Source organism: Teleopsis dalmanni, chromosome 2 (assembly GCF_002237135.1).
Source record: "Teleopsis dalmanni isolate 2A chromosome 2, ASM223713v2, whole genome shotgun sequence".
NCBI lineage: Eukaryota > Metazoa > Arthropoda > Insecta > Diptera > Diopsidae > Teleopsis > Teleopsis dalmanni.
Window position 1 is genome coordinate 140,089,581 of NC_051847.1, and position 17,668 is coordinate 140,107,248.

General features: G+C 27.9%; 1 protein-coding gene across 2 annotated transcripts in view; it reads left to right on the forward strand.

The window, feature by feature from the left end:
• Nucleotides 1-17,668, forward strand: part of LOC119681651 (RNA-binding protein Musashi homolog Rbp6) — a 313,072-nt gene that overhangs the window by 179,764 nt on the left and 115,640 nt on the right. For both annotated transcript variants that reach the window (XM_038094901.1, XM_038094903.1), the window contains exon 3: nt 7,329-7,373. In XM_038094901.1, coding sequence (XP_037950829.1) covers nt 7,329-7,373 — 45 coding nt within the window. The remainder of the gene's footprint in view (nt 1-7,328; nt 7,374-17,668) is intronic.

Below are 17,668 nucleotides of genomic sequence, written 5' to 3' on the forward strand. Positions count from 1 at the left end.
TGTACTACTTAATGGGTGTGTCGCGTATAGCAAAGCTACCGACTCTACTATCCAAAAGCTACAAGTTGCTCAAAGTCAGGCTCTCCGAAGGCTCTTCAAAGTGCCATGGTACAAATGACATGCTAAGAGACCTTAGAATAGATCTGGTCAAAAAATACATAAGGGACAGAGCTCTGAAGCTATATGCGAAAACCGACAGGCTGCCCTACTTAGCACTATCTAATCTCAGAGTAATCACTAACCGCATGGGGCGGTACGCAGATCTTAGATCAATCATTGAATAATCACGAAGATTATCAGGAATACTCAAATCAGTCAGTGAGATGGGCGGGACTTTGCAGAATCCCCCCAGCTATCATAGAGTAAAAGTGCCCAAATGTACTAACTCGGAAAAGGCTTAATATAAATTATGGATGTATATATAATATACATACATATATTATTTTAAATAATATTTTTTTTTGTATTTTTGTTTTTAACTTAAATAAAAAGATATTTGTAATCGCTTATTTCAGCAAGTTCTAATACATATCAGTGGTGCTAAATAAACTCCATCCAACTTTATAGGAATTATAAATTGTTTTTATCGCTTTAATTAATTTGTACTTTAACTTTATTACTTAACCTGCAAAAAGTTACTACTTGTATTTGTGTTTGTAACAAAGTTTAATTAAATAAATTTATTTTCTCATTTCAGGTAATCTACAAGCCACTTTTTAATATCCTTTGATATGTACTGACTCCTTCACTGGCGTGGTTTATAAAACTTTACGATCTTAAAATTTAATCAGATAAGTATTTTACAAATGTCGCTTTTAAGCCGGCAGCGTATTTGTTGTTTTTGACATTTACCAACACCTCATTCACTCCCTGTAAAATCCATGTAAACTCATACATTCATGTACATTTAGATATAATATTACAAAGTTATTCAAATATAGATATATACTCGTATCTGGCTTTGTAGTTAATTACTCCTTTTCGTACATTTTATTTTGTAAATATGCAAATAAAATTTTAAATGCCTGTGTCATTTGTAATCATAAATTACCATAAATATATGATTTTTTTAAATTAATTTTGAGCGTATAACTAAATTAACTACACGTAAAATATATATGTAATATTTCGCCATTTAAACACGTATAAAATATTTATGTAGCTTAATATGTTGAAATAATAAATTACGTTTTTGTTATAATGCCAAATAATTTGTTTGAAAAAGTAACGACCAAACAAAAAAAAAAAATGGTTATGACAAAAAGCGTGAGTTCAGGAAATTAAAAATTCTGCTTGTTTTGTTTTTAGTAATTTTTGACTTAAATATCGAAACTTTAGAATTGTAGCTTTGCGCTTTGTTGACAATTTGCCAGTTTTCATTTCCGTGGCTGGGATGTGGCTTATTTAAAATTCTTAAAAGTAATCAAAATACAAATCAAAATTTTAATCAAACATTAAACTATAAACAGTTTTAAATTTTTATTGGCTATAATTTATTTATACGTCATAAATTTATATACATTTTTGTGCATTTGCAAGCGTAGAAACAATAAATTTAAATAAATTCTCATAAAGCAAATTTTAAATCAGGCATTACTCTATGTATTCTTTGTTATATATCTAAAAGAAAGGTTAACAGAGTGTTCTGTGAGAGAAGGGTTCGCATGAAAGTGCACTGTTATTAATATTTCTATACTTCCTTTTAATAACTTCAAGATTCTACAACAGATTTTCACTTTAATCAACCGCGTGCAATAAGTCCCAGGTCGTCAAACAAGTTTCCAGGTTTAGTTAGAACTATCCTCCTTCACGTTATTTGGGGGCTTTCACAACAATGCGCTGGTATTATAATGTCCATTCTTCTTTTTGAGAGCTCTCTAAGCTATAAAAGCTGTCCTATAAAAAGTTCCTACTTCGATTTATTGTGTGCTATTAGTCCCAGGATAACTTTAGGACTTCCCAGGATAAGTTAGAACTGTCCTCCTTCACGTTATTTGTGGCCTTTCACAAGGGTGTGCTGATATTATTATATCTATTCTTCTTTTTGAAAGCTCCCTTAGCTATAAAAACTATTCCATAAATATCTCCTATTTCGATTTGTTGTGTGCTATTAGTCCTATCTCGTTAAACGTCTTCACAGGTTAAGTTAGAACTGTCCTCCTTCACGTTATTTGTGGACTTTCACAATGACGTTTTGGTATTATAATATCTATTCTTCTTTTTGAGAGCTCTCTAAGCTATAAAAGTTATTCCATAAAAAATTCCTAACTCGATTTATTCCGTGCTATTAGTTACAGTTCGTTAAGTGACATCCTAGCTTCAGTAAGGGTATTTAAAGTCAGGACTGTACGAGGAATATTATTAGTCATGTTCTAAATATAGCAACTATAATACAACTGTACTTTTTTTACTTTGGGATTAAAATTTTGTTTATTTCTAATTCATAATTGTCCTAAGTCGTCATAATTATGAAATATTTCTTAAAACCATTGTTGTTTTGAAGTGGTTACCACCGTAAAGAGCTATGTGTTAGAGCCGTATGTTATGAGAGCTGTGTTTTGCTTAAAAAATGCAAGCATTGTAAGCGTACCCTGCATGTGATATTCATATACGATTTTTTATATCCTGTTTTAATCGACCATAGATTGCAAGAACATTTCTCAATGCAAAATAAAAATTATACAATTAGAGGTCGATAAAATTATAGTTATAGTTTAGAATGAAGAACTAACTGTATTATATCACAAGAGTTTTTGTTCGAATAGTAGAAGAAGTTTGAATTTAGTCATGAATCATATTTCATGACTCTAAGATGCAATCATACATTTAAATTAGGGGCGCCTGCATTAAAGTGATGGAATGCTACTTTTTTTTTAGGGACTCATTATATATAGATGTTTCAATTGAGTTTTGTTGATAGGTAATAAGCATTTAAATATGAGATAAGAAACCTCTTCAACTGGGCTCCTATTAGATACTAGTTAAGTGATTTGATTTTCAATCTGTCTATTGAACTTATTTTCATACAAAATAAAGATGTAAGATTATATTTGATCCACTTCAATGAGTTTAAGAGCTGATTGACTGTCTATATAAAAGTATATAGTTTATGTAGAGAACAGTTATTAAAAATAATAATTCATATAAACTCCTTTATTCTTTTTTTTTTATTCTTTTTTTTTTATATTCAAAATATAAACATATATATTTACATACATATGCTGTGATATTTAGTAGAGATTTTGGTGTTCTGTATTTTGAAGGAATTTTTAATATTTTCATTATATGCCATTATTGACCGCTTTTTGCCTGCTATGTTAATTGTGTCACTCATACGTCAACGTAAAAATATGACCACATTAAGTTTTTAATTAATTGCTCATTTAATTTTACACATATTATTTAAAATAAATGCTACAATTTTTATTGATCAATCCATTTAAACATTTTTAAATAATTGATTTACCTTTTTTCATAAATTAAGAAAAGTGAAATTTACATATACATATATATATAATTGGCTTCGTTTGAACTCATGTCGTTGATTTTATGCACAACATTTATTTACATAAAATTTATACTTTGCATATACAAACAAATTGGTCTCTTTTTAATGACTTTATATATAAAAAAATTATTATTTAATTAAAATGAATATGTTAAAAAAGCCAATAAAATGCTTACATGAGATCGCAGGTGTTTACGAACATAAATATGCTTGCTGTACATTTTGTCACATTTTAAATAAATATTGTTAACATATACTTAAATATAATATAAGTATTTTTTTAAAATTACCAGCATGAATCAAATAAAATATATTTAACACAAAAAAAAAAAACAAACAAAACGAACAATAACTTTTAAGTAACTCATTTTGAAGTATCTACACTCTTAATTTTTTGCAATTAAATTATTATATTAGAAATATATTAAGATCTGAAAATATATCCACCGCTTGCACTTCATCCCTTTAGCAATTCTCCTTTTAAATTTACCATATAGAAAAATTTTAAAACTTTTACATGTATATACCATATAGATATAGATATAATTATAGTCGGTTTTTATTTTATTATAGCTATTGTTGTTGTCTAAACATTTATTAATAATAACCAGAAATTAAAATGTATTACTTTTACTATACATTAAGACCGAAAAGTTTTCGGAAATTCTCATTTAAAATTCGCGCGCTGTATATTTTTCGATATTTTAAGTTTATGTAGTTTGGCAGCACTGTCCTTAATTACTATGCCAAAAATGAGCGCGATCTGTCAGACAGTTCGTTTACGGCAGCTGTTGAAACCAGTTCACCTCAGTAGGGCGTTGCGAAAAAAACAATGGAAAAAAATATTGAACAAAGAGTTTGCATCAAATTTTGTGTTTCGAACGAAATTTCGTGTGCAGAATCGTTGCGAATGCTACAAAAGGCTTATGGGGAATCAGTTTTATCGAAAACTCAAGTTTATGAGTGGTACAAAGCCTTCCAGGACGGTCGTACGACCGTCGAAGACATTTCGCAACGCACTACTGAGGTGAACTGGTTTCAACAGCTGCCGTAAACGAACTGTCTGACAGATCGAGCTCATTTTTGGCATAGTAATTAAGGACAGTGCTGCCAAACTACATAAACTTAAAATATCGAAAAATATACAGCGCGCGAATTTTAAATGAGAATTTCCGAAAACTTTTCAGTCTTAATGTATATAGTATATCCTAATCAACATGTACATACATAAAACTTTCATTTACATACTATATAATTATATATCAAAACATTTCTAATTAAAATAATATCAAATATATAAATTATTTGCCTTGTATGTTATTCCTTTGTAGTAAATTCTAGTGTTGGGAGAGCAAATATGTATTTTAATTTTGTACAGATACATTTGATTATAATATACATTTATATACGCATACGAACTTAATTGTCCATATACATAAACGTTAGTATAATTAAATAATAAATTACATTTTTTGTGATAAATTGTTGTTACTCATTACATATTGCATTAATAGTAGTAATGTGTTATAAATTTAATTAAATAAAATTGCATAATAAAAACAATTTAGAGCTTAGCAACTTTCTAAAAGTAATTTTCTAGTTAATTTTTTTTTTGTTTCTATCAGTGGTTTATGTACTCGTAAAATAATTATTATCACATTTTATGCCGTTTGTCACAAGTATTCAAATTTTGTATTTAAATAAATTATAACAATATGAAACTATATATACATGAAAGTATATGCAAATTGCTGTAAAATTATTATTCTCAGTTTAATTGGATGTTTGTAATTTGTGAAATGTGGAAAAAAATTAATAATAAAATATAAATTAGAAAGTAAATGTAAAATACTCGATTGGTTTAATAATTCATATGAAATCAGTTGGAACATATTGGGTTATATTTACTCTTGTAACAGTGTACAATAACCTATTCCTCAAATATAAAAAATTTTATAAAATTTATTTTATTATGATACGTGATTATCTTAACCTTATAAACAAAGAACTAGTTACTAATGGTTACCTGAAATAGGAACCTATTAAGTGGCATAATGAAAAAGCCAAGCCAAAGTTATAAATAAATCGGGTAGTTTGTTAGTTATTGGATAGAACTGATGGTCATCTGTAGTCTTAGCTTTCTTCTAACTATACATTTCCTCTTAAACAAACATGCACAGAAAATTAAATTTTTAGTTAAAGACCTCGCCTGTTTGTACTAAGAAGAGGAGTGAGAATGGTCAATTTTTTACTTAATGTACACGTGTCTAGCTTAATCAACGAGAAAATCGACATCACAATTGATATATTATATCAAAATGTGATAACGAAATACTTGTGATATTCACATAGAAATTAAAAAAGTTGAAGTGATGCAGGTAATGTAAGAAGTGGCAATGGAATGCTGGAGCCAAGTTTCCTTTATATTTCATTCTAACAGCTCCAAACAGCTCTCAGAATTATCGACAGAAATTTGTTTTTGGTCAATTGTCAGCAAACCCGGCACCCACTTCAAACAGAGCTTCTTTCTCATAGATAATGTTCATGCAAAATTAAGTTTATACGCTTCTTTGAAATTTTTAAGATGTCAACTAATTAGCTATCTCCTGCAACTTCAGTTAACGACTTGTCAAAACGATTTTCTGAATTTTTTGATATATTCTGATGTCATCACCTCTTTTAAGCGACTAACGCTTTTACCATCATTGCTGTTTGTATGACAGACCACTTTTCTATAATTTTTTTGGACGGAGTAGAGTCCGAATAGCACTTATCAAGCCAGTTTTTTTGCCGTCACGGTAGTTTTTCCCATTAAAAAATAATGATAAGTCAAGACATGAAATTGCTTTGAATCCATTGTTCTGAAAATATAAATAGTAGCATCAATAAAACAGCTATAACTAAATGATAAGTTTAAATGTCATGGTTTCCGTTGAAAGTTGCCGCTTTTAAAAACTTGAATGGATTTTTCATTGACTGCAATGTCAGTGTGTTATCCTACGCACATATCAGTAGATGTGTTGTATGTGGTTTTCATCGAATTTGTTGCATATTAACTTTTGCATCTAATATATTTATTGTATTATATTGTAATGCTAAAGATGATGTAGTTGAAATGAGAAAAATATACTTTAAGCTAACTTATATGCGAAGTTAGATAAAAGTAGTAGTTTTCTAATTTTCTTTTTTCCTTTGAATTGCATATGTATGTATTTAGCTTAAAATACAACAAATGTGATTTATATAGTTTTTTTAAATAAATTATATTATGAACCGACAACCTTAGTTAGCTTGTATATCGGAAGTTTTTATATTCTTTGTATAAGATGCATACTATCAGTACAAAAATATAGAGAAGTGGTGTCCAGAATGCTATTATCAGTATACTTATGATTTTGTGTTGCATTAAAAAGTTATAATACATACAAGTAAAAAAATATGCCACCAATATATATATAGACTGAAGAATTCGTAAACAAGGTATAGTGATTGGCTCATACTGTTATTTTCATAAAATTTTATCCTGTTTTTTTCAGAATTCAGATTTATTTGATTTTTTTTTAATATAAACCTCAATATAAAAATTAATTGAGAAAAATTACATGAAACATATCCATTTTTAAAAATAATTTTGCTAATTATTTTATACAAAATAATTTTATATCAAGCAATTTGTATATATAATATTGTATTATAAAGTATTACTTTAATTTATATATATATATTTGCAAAAGTTTTTTGAAAATAACGAAAAACAATTACTTGAAAGTAAATGATTTTTTTAGTGGACACATTTTCTTTTCTGGTTTTATTATTGCAGGTTTCAGACACCTATTAAAGCGTTTGCCTGCCTGACAACAACAAGGTAAGCAACTATTACTTAAGACAGTAGCTAATCTAGTTAGTAAATATTTACGACTAATTAATTTATTTATTTTTAAATATTTAAGAGTAATTAATATGCGAACTTTATAAATTAGCAATTTTTTTTATTAATTTATATAAAAAACTTTAATAATATGTAAATAAATGTCATTAATATTTCTAATTAAATATTTTTTCTCTATGGTATATTAAAAGAAGGAAAAAACTTGATTATAATTTGTTTACCTAACAAACTATTGCGTTTTTTTTTTAAATAAGGAAATATTTATTTATATTGGTTATAATATTTATATACAGAAATAAACAGACAATTTGCAATTATTTTAGATTATTATTTTTTCTTCTAATGAAACACTACTCTTCTGCAGGAAGTTAGGTAATTATGATATGAGTTTCTGTTACACGTTTTTTTATGAAATTGACCATATATGTGAATACACCACACCCGTACAAATACACCACTAACACATGACAATTATAAACTGTATGGAACGTATAAATTATTCAATTTAATGAATTTAAAATGTAATTTAAATTTAAATGGCCGGACTTTAACAATTAATCAATTTCTAATTTATCAGCAAAATGAATGGCTTTTCTAATAGCAATTTTACACCTTCGGTTAATTGTGTGCTATTTTATTTTATTAAACAACTAACTTTGAGTTATGTACTTGCTACTGCCTCACCATCAGCCATACCACCACTACATAAGCGTCACATACTGCAAGCAAATGCAGCTTAAATTAATTAACAGACAACACGCATAGCACAGCACAAAATTGTGCTAAACTCAAGTCAAAACAAATGCAGTAGTGCGAACATAAAAGTGGGGTGCAGACTATCATACTGGTATGTCATACGAGAGAGAAAAACGTCGTATGACACACAGGTATGATAGTCTGCCACCTTTACCAACGTGTTGGCGTGCTCACCAAAATTTTGGTGAACAGCTCTCGCATACGCGTTGTGTATGATAGTCTGTCACCCCTAACGATTCATACGTCATACAAGAGCATTTTAGCCTTGCAAATTTATTGTAAGCAGGTGGAATATGTAGAATTATAATATAAATTTAATATTTTTTTTATTATGTTATTATTAATGTATTTATTATTATTATATTTATTATTATTAAAATTACACTTATAAATTTGTGTTAAATATTTAATTGTATCTTAGTTAAAAAAAATATAAATCTTTACATAAAATTCTTATAAAAAATTAAAATACAATTAAATATTTTATGTAATATATTAAATATTTTATTTAATTTATTAAATATTTTATTTTCTTTTATTTTAATTTATAAACGATGATTATAAGTAAAATTTTTTTTAAAATAGCATCTATATATAAACATCGTTAAATTTATGATCTAAGCCCAGTAATAAAAAAACATATTGAAAATTGGTCGTAATAACAATTAATTAATAACCTAAATTTAAGACATAATACTTTGTATTCTAAATATGCTTTTCTTTGTTAAAACTTGTTATTAAAATAAAATAATTTTAAATGTTAATAACCTTTAACTAACAAATATATGGAAATGATCAAATTTCTTCAAAAACAATGAAGATATATACATTCTTATGTATATATATATATACATTATTTGTATGATCTATTTATGAAAAATTTCTTAAGAAACTTCACAGGTAGTGAATGAAATTAACTACGGTCCTTTACTGATCTTTTCATTTTAACTACTGTGCTTAATGACCAATAAACCTAAAAAAAATATGAATATGGATGCAGATAAAGCATTTTTAGATGCTTTCATCGAATGTTAATAAAAGTAATCGCTGTTTGTGGGATGTCCAAAGCTGTGAATATAAAGATCGCAAAAAAAACGCGGCATATATAAAATATACAAAATTATAATCAATTATAAGCAAAGCACAACCTATACGTTAACTATCAATTTTTTCAATTTTAAAATTTTATTTTAAACACACAAATTTTCACAGCACTACCCTCAAAAGCACTCTTCAAAAATTTTGCCTACTCTTGTGTGTCATACCTGTTCAAATTCGGTCGCTAGAAGAAATTTGAGCAAGAGAGAGCGCAACTCGTATGACACACCAGTATGATAGTCTGCACCCCACTAAACACTGTTAAAAACACAGCAACAACAACACCAACTATTTCAACAAAATACAACAAAACTGTTACAGCAATATGTTAAAAGGATAAAAGTACTTGTTTACAAAAATAAAAACAAAATTAGTAATAAAAGCCAAACAACAAAAACAGAAATAACTGCTGCCAACTATCTATGTTATTTGTACCAAGGTTATACATGCAATTTAAAATGTTATTATCAGTGGTTTGTTAGGAACTGCATAGTTTTTTTTCTTAATTGTATTGTTATATTGTTATTTTGTTCATTCTTATTGTTTTGTTATTGTTTCGTAATTATTTTCTTATTTTCGTTATTATTTTATATAACATTTTCTTATTTTTTCTTATTATGGTTGCTGATTTAGATAATTTAAAAAAAAACACAGTATGTGTTTTAAGTTTAGATGAGCAACGCAGCATGTTATTTAACAAAATGATTTTACGTTAGTAAATTTTGTGATGGTACTAAGAAAATATGTGAGGGTGTTGATTTGATTGACAGATGAAGTGCTTGTGATTTTGGGCTTGTTACTAAATATAACATTATTGTAAAATATTATTAAATCTTGTGGTTAAAATTTGTGGTGTTTAAATTTTTTACCCACATATTTTTAATAGTTATTGATTATTGTCTTTAAAGAGACTAATTTCTAAATCTGATTTTAAAGAAATAAATAAATATTTTAGAGTTGAATTTAATATAAATTAAGTGTTTCCGATATAAATAAAATTATATTATTTATTTCAATATATAATATAATTTTATTATAAATAAAATATAATTTATATCTATATATATAATATCTACAACAATTTGGTAGCAAAAAGGGTTGCATCAACAATATTGTAAATTAATTACCTGTAATTACAAACAGTTTACATTGTAATTCATAATTGTACAACGTTCAAGGTGTGTGCATTTTTGTTACTATGTTGTTGTTATTGTTGTTTTTGTTGGTGTTGATAATGAAGTTGTCCATTACGTTATTGCAGTTGTGAATTACGTTTAATGTAAAGTCCAACATGCAAATGTGTCGTATGTCACATTTTACTTACATGCTACATACTTTACTTTACGCAGCGTAAAAGAAATATATTACACAAAAATCGCTGTACATTTTTTTGTGTGTATTAACTAGAAAAGTTTTTATGTTAGAAATAAAAATGTTATTTAAAAATAAATAAATACAATGATAAAAATCTGAAATAGTGACATTGATAAAAACATGTTAACAATTGCGTAGCGATATAAGAATTTAGTTTAAATAAATAATATTTCAATTTGTTCATTCACATAAAATGCTCACGCCAACACCGCTGTATTTTAACAGTTATATACATTCAAACAGACACACTTACGTTAACATTCTCATTTTAATGTTACTGTACGAGAGCTTACAGTACAGAACAGTTACTACACAAAACAAGACAAAACAAAAAAAGCGCTGAGTAGCCATTTGCGGCAGTAAAACGATAATAAAATTTGCATACGTTAGCATGAAAATGAAAGGTGAAAAAAATTATACACAGGCAAATTGTTTACAGTCTCCTTACTTTCCTATGCAAGTGTCAAAGTTTGCATTGCATTGCGTGCTTTTTACTTTTGTCATTTAGTCCTTTTATATTTGCTAAGCTATGTGTGGGCATAATATGGCTTATAAATATCTGGTTTTTCTTTTTATATATAATTAATTATATAATCTTGTTTTTAGTAAAAGTGTTAACATAAAATTTATCAAAACTCTGTTTTTGTACAGAATATATATAGCATTAATCAACGATATTAATTTTACTGTAGGGACGTAAGTGACATTTCAAATCTGTTTTTCATTTTTAAATAAATTTTTAAATTATACGTAAAATTATATATTATTTTATATAAATTATATATAAAATGCAAGTCAAAAGATTTTGAATATTTTTAATTAAATATTTGTTGATGTAGCAATTTTATCATAGTATTTTTATTTTTAATTTTGCTTATGTTTTGTAGTACATAGAAATTGTAAAAATTTCTTAACATTATTAGCCATTACCTTTTTTTTGGTATCGAACCTGGAGGAAAAATTTTCAAAAGATATAAATGTCTCATACTATTTGCATTCCCGACTCAATTAAGCCATACATGCCTACGGACTAAAAAGTTCCTACATTCTCAGTTCAAAATACTGGAAATCCATACAGTACGACAAGTTAAGGTATGCTCTTACAGGGCAGATTAAAAGAGCACTTAGCGTGCTTTCACTCCGTTTGTGTACTAAGTATTTCGTCCGTTTTAACAATTTATAGTTCTAGAGATTATGCACTTGTTTGAAGAGTGAAGAGTGGAGCCTTACCACTCTTCAATGCTTGTCAACATCTGCATTACTATAGTAGAAAGGCTGGCTTTACCAATTAGTGTCTCTAGATTTTGTCTACTATCTACGAATCTTATACAGTCTTTAATTATATGGTCTGGGCTCTCAATTTTATCTGAACAAAACTAGCAGTATGGGTTACTTGCCAGCCTGAACCGGTATAAGTATTCACGGAAGAAACCATGCCCCGTAAGAAACTACGTTAATTGGAGTCCTAAGTCTCCAGATCCTCGGTTAAACCAAACTTAAATATTTGGAATTAACGAATAGAATATTTGGAATTATTAGTCATTACCTGATTCTTCGAAAATGTTACACTCTGTGTCAATCGATGTACTAGACTGCATTCATTTATTCTGTCATTAAACTGAATGATATCTGTTTAATCCGCACATTTTAGTGGTCATTTCTTAACTTAAATACATTTATTAAAAAATGCGAAAGTAAAAGTGCTGACATCAGCAAAAATAAGGTAATTAATAACATAATAACAAATATTAACAAAAATTGTTATTTAACAGCACTAAAAAATAGAAAAATAAAAGAATAGGTCAGGTTTTCTCAGAATTGTGGCCTTCTGCAAAAAGCCTTTTTTAGCTCATATAATGACCACCACGAATTAGCGTTGTTCATATTCAGGCTAGATGGTCAGCGCTTGCAAAAGTGGTGCAAGGCACATACGTTAAGTTAAACTTATCCAAGTCTATAAAATTGGCAAACGTCGGAATGTTCCAGTATGACAGCTCTGATATATCGGTAAGAAAAGGTACTGCAAAGATTTTGAATCTTTTAGTCCATGATGGACGATGGCACATAAGGTGAAGTACACTTTTTTTCTCCTCATCTGCTGAGCCGCAACCCCTACAAAATTCAATTTCTCATTAAATTTCAGTCTAAGTGACCCATCACCACCGATACCTTAGTACTGAGCAAGTTATGTATCAGTTGGAGCAATTGACCCGTATGTTTTTTATCTACTTTGGACCAGGTTAATCTTGAGATTTGACAAGAGATTTGACAATGAAAATAAAATTAAAATAAAAATACTGGAACAACTAACAATAAAATAAAAGATATATAAAAGACTATGTCAAATAAATGAAATCAAATTCAATATAAGCACATATAAATAATATATACATAAATATAAAATACGTAAAATATAAATGAAAGATATATAAAAGACTGTATGCAATAGCTGAAATTAAATTAAATAATAAAAAATTAATTATTTATGTTTTTAAAAATGCTTAAAAAGATTGAAAAAGTAGAAATCGTAACTATGTTAATAAAAAGTTAATTGAAATCAAATATAACAACCGTAAGTAATACAAAATAAAAAAATAAAAATATGTTCAATATTATGGTATATTGCAAAATTTTATAAATTGAAACAAAGCCAAATTAATTTAAAAAAAAAACAAAATTAAAAATAAATTCAATACAATTGAATAAAATTATATATTAATTTCGTACACATTTTCTAATTTCTTTTATAATTCTTAACTAACATATTTTAATATTTACTCGATGTGTTAAGCTTTAAATGACAATAAAACTACCATAAATACAAATTCAAATGCTATTAATTTTTTGTTTTTAATTATAATTGCTTGTCTAAGCTTTTTTATGATATTATTTTGTTTAAATTTTTTAAGTATTAGCATTTTATTTCCCTTATATTAATATTAACTGCTTATGAAAACTTTAATAAATACTTATATACAAAAATATATGTATTTGAAGAGTATAGTATAGAATTTTGCATTTAAAATTTAACTCATAGAAATATTAAACTATAAACTATAAAATGTAAAATTTAAATTTAATTCTATAGGGAACAGTTAACACTATTAGAAGTTGCTCCTACTATTTACTGCAACAATAAATTAATTCCCTGAGGTGTCCTTAAATGTGAAATCGTTAAAGACCCGCAAAAAGCGCATAACAACTCATAATTTTTGTATGCATTCTGTGCCACATTCTGTGCAGATAAAATTTTATTTTGGCAAAGTCTGAACTGAACTCGTAAAAAATCTGCATAAAACTCTGTTAAGCCAGTTAGTCAGTTGAGAGTGTAGTGCATATTGTGCTCTGCGAAATTAGAGAAATATTGGCATGCTTTTAGGGGCTTGCACACATAAACACACGCATACTTTGCATGTCAGATTTCTTTTTTTAGTTTTTTTGAAGTATTGCGCTTGCAAGTGTTATACACTTCGCTACAACAGCCGCACGTAGTTTACGCCGGAAGGAAATGTTCATATATTGTATACTCGTTAAAAAATGCAGTAAATAAGCGTATATTAAATGTAACAACTTCCGGCATAAGTTTCAGATACTTACTCGTATACAGCTTTTATATTAAGGATAATTTTTCTTATTTTTATAACTAAATTTTAAATAATTGCTTGACTTGTTAACAGTTCTGAGTTTATTGGTTCTTGTTTTGTTGTAGGATTTCCTTTGGTAATATCATTAAAAAATAACATAAAAAAATAACAATAATAAAGCTATAAACACATTATAATTCCAAAACTAAAATAAGCAAGCAATTTCTTAATAGTGTTTATATACTATTTTATCACATATCCATATACTTTATATCATTTTAGTAAAAAAAATACGGAAAAAATAAAAATAAAGCCTTAAAAATCATTTATAGAAAAATAATTTGGTATTAATAAAAATATGTAAATTGAAATTATGTGAAATAAGATTGTGTGTAAAATTATAGAATAAGATACGAAACTATCTATTATTATACATTATACTACTATTATCAGTATTGACGTTATTTCACTATTAACATACACAAAATAGCTTCACACAGTTTGAGGTGTTTGCAATGGAGTTTTTTTTAGCATATTGTCACATTGCGACATTAGCATACTTTTATGAATACCTTACCTACTTGTTATGAACTACTCGTTCGGAAGATTATCAGTAGATAGAATTAATTACCATAACTATAATTTCTATTGCGTTAAAACACAATTTTCTTAATATACTTCCGCTCAAGTCAGTTATTAGTGTTGAGCTAGTAGAACTCCATCTCTATCTCGCCAAATAAATCCGAAAGTAGTTCCTCCTTTTTGTCGTGAAGTTGAATTTGCAATAATTGATAAAAATGGAGATAAAGATATTTCCATCTTAGACTGGTAGTAGTAGGAGTGATCAGGTCTCTCCTACCACCAGTACTTGCTATGGTAGTTAGAACGACATCAAGAATCACCACATCAAGGCCCTTTAAAGGACGTGTTTCTTCTAGAATAGCTCAAGTTGTATCTTGTTGCAATATCTTCTTCGTCAATAAGAAATTTTATGCTCGTATTAATATCACACTTGTACATTTCAAGTATTAATTAACTTTTATAATGTAATTTCATCAAATTGAAAGCGTAATATCCAGAAATTACTTTATCAATTCATCAATAACATAAGGATTAGAAAGCTTAAGTCTAATACATTGTATCCCAATCACCAAATTATTGTCTTTATTGAAACCCACATAAAACGACTGTTTTAAGTATAAGTGATACTGAGTAAGTTTCATTTGCATCACCCAACTGGACATGAAAATCTGGAATACCAAGGATTAGGGCCCGCTGTTTTACCTAATAGAGGTTGAGAGTGTGTCGTGTCTGTGACTGTATGTGAGTTGGCAGGGTAAAATGACTATTCATTTATTTTATTCGATTTAGAGTTGAACCGAGTCATGTGATCAAAAGCACAACAGAGGTATTACATAGACATCGCTCCCAAGAAAGAAACTATGTCGAAACATATACGTTCAACAGAGCACAAATAAAATTGTTTCACTAAAATTTATTTATTTTTTTAAACATTTTTTAAGCTTTTTGTTTTTGTCCCCCCTGTACCATACTAATGAGGATCCTTATTAACTTACTTAGTTGGCTATTACAGATGTGAGCTGTCATTGCTCAGTTCCAGTATTCTCTTTTAGGTAGTGCAATCTTTAACTGGCGTTGGCCAGTTGATAGTACCCAGTCACCTTATATCATTAGTCACTTGCCTTTCTACCGAAGATGCGGTTGTCCTCTATCACGTTTTCCGTAATCAGATTCTGAATTAAACGTTTTTCTAGCGTGAAGCCGTTGAATTTTTATGCCCTTAAATATTTTAATATCATGTCATAGGTCATCAGCTCATTTATTGCATAAAAACTGATTGTTGAAAATGTTTAATCGTACATTAAGGGACAGATGAGAGACGAAGTATTTTCTTTTCAGTTTGATAAAAAATCCACAGTATCTATGAATATTTTTTGAACTTAAGAAAAACATAAGTATTCCTGGTTAAATCATTGAACTTACTTAAAATGTGATTCAACTGTGATTATATATCATTTTTATCGTACCATTCAAGTTATATTTTGAATAATTCATTCTTGTTTTGTTTCTTTCTTGAATTTTAATAAATTTTCTAAACTAAACTAAAGCTAAAAAGTCCTTTGTTCAGCTCCTCACTACTGTGAAAGTGCATACCGACAGGTCAGTACACGTCGAGCAAGATAATCAGGTTAAGTAGCAAAAAGTTTGCAGTGAAAAGTGAATTTCCGTTTGTAATAATAAAGCCAGAGCGTGTGAAACTCTAGTTTCAGGGATGTATTGTGAATTTTAAATAAAATGCATAAAAAGTTAAAGGATTATTTCTATGCAATCGTAAAGCAAGTGCAAAAATATCACACACACACCCACACTCGTTTAGGTACTGAGGAGGATTAAAGCTGATATGTGTAGTGTACTGCGTGCTTGTGAGTACTTATGCAAATGCCTTTATCTAGTAAAGTATGACAGGAAAAAAGGCACACCTAACCCGCTCCAATTTAATTCTATGGCAATGCATTCGAAAGCTAAAAAAATAAATCAGAAAATAGATTGTGTGTATGCAAGTACTTAAAACTAGCACAGTGTGTAATAAATTATTTGAAATTGTTACACAATCGTATATCGTATATCTCACAATATTTATCTAATTTTTAACAAATCATTTTTTCATGGCTTCATAAAGTCACTGCTTTGCAAATCAATGTGTGCGGTTCATTTGCATTTATAGGAAATTAAAATGAAATGCATGCATTCGTTCTGAAGAGGCGGGCGTAGCAGTTATGTGGTTTATTTTTAGTGTTAAACTATATATGGGGGTTTTTTTTTGAAATAATCAATAGATATAAAGAGAAATGATAGTATGAAATTATTTCACAGATATAATAATTTCAAATAAGAATAACAAAGCTTTAATTAGAACTTATGTGATGATTATATTACCCATTAGGTTAGATTAGTTTAGCTCTAGTTTAGCACAATGCGAACATAGATATATATAATTTATTGTAATTATTATATGCTCACAAATGCGTGCATTTAATCTAGGAACAACACATTAGAGATTCTAGATAATAATTGTTCAAGATAATCAAATATCAGAATCCAGAAAATCATTGCTTTCAGTTTGTACGTTTATTTGACGCATATTAAGGTCTTATTTTAACAGTTCATTCTCTATACATAGTAAATTTACTTTTAGAGCTTCTTAATCTTTACTCCAATTTTAAAAAGTTTCATTTTCTCTAACTCCCTATATCCAATTCATCCATACACTTATCGTATATATTTTCCATTTTAGTTAGATCAAATGCTTTCGTTAAAAAAGCATTGAGCATAGACGAAGGGACTTATAGTTTAAAACGTAGTTCTCATTGCATGAGTTCGTAGATCAGATAGCGAAATTCGTCTATGTTAGTTGCTTTTTTTTCAAACGAAATCCAA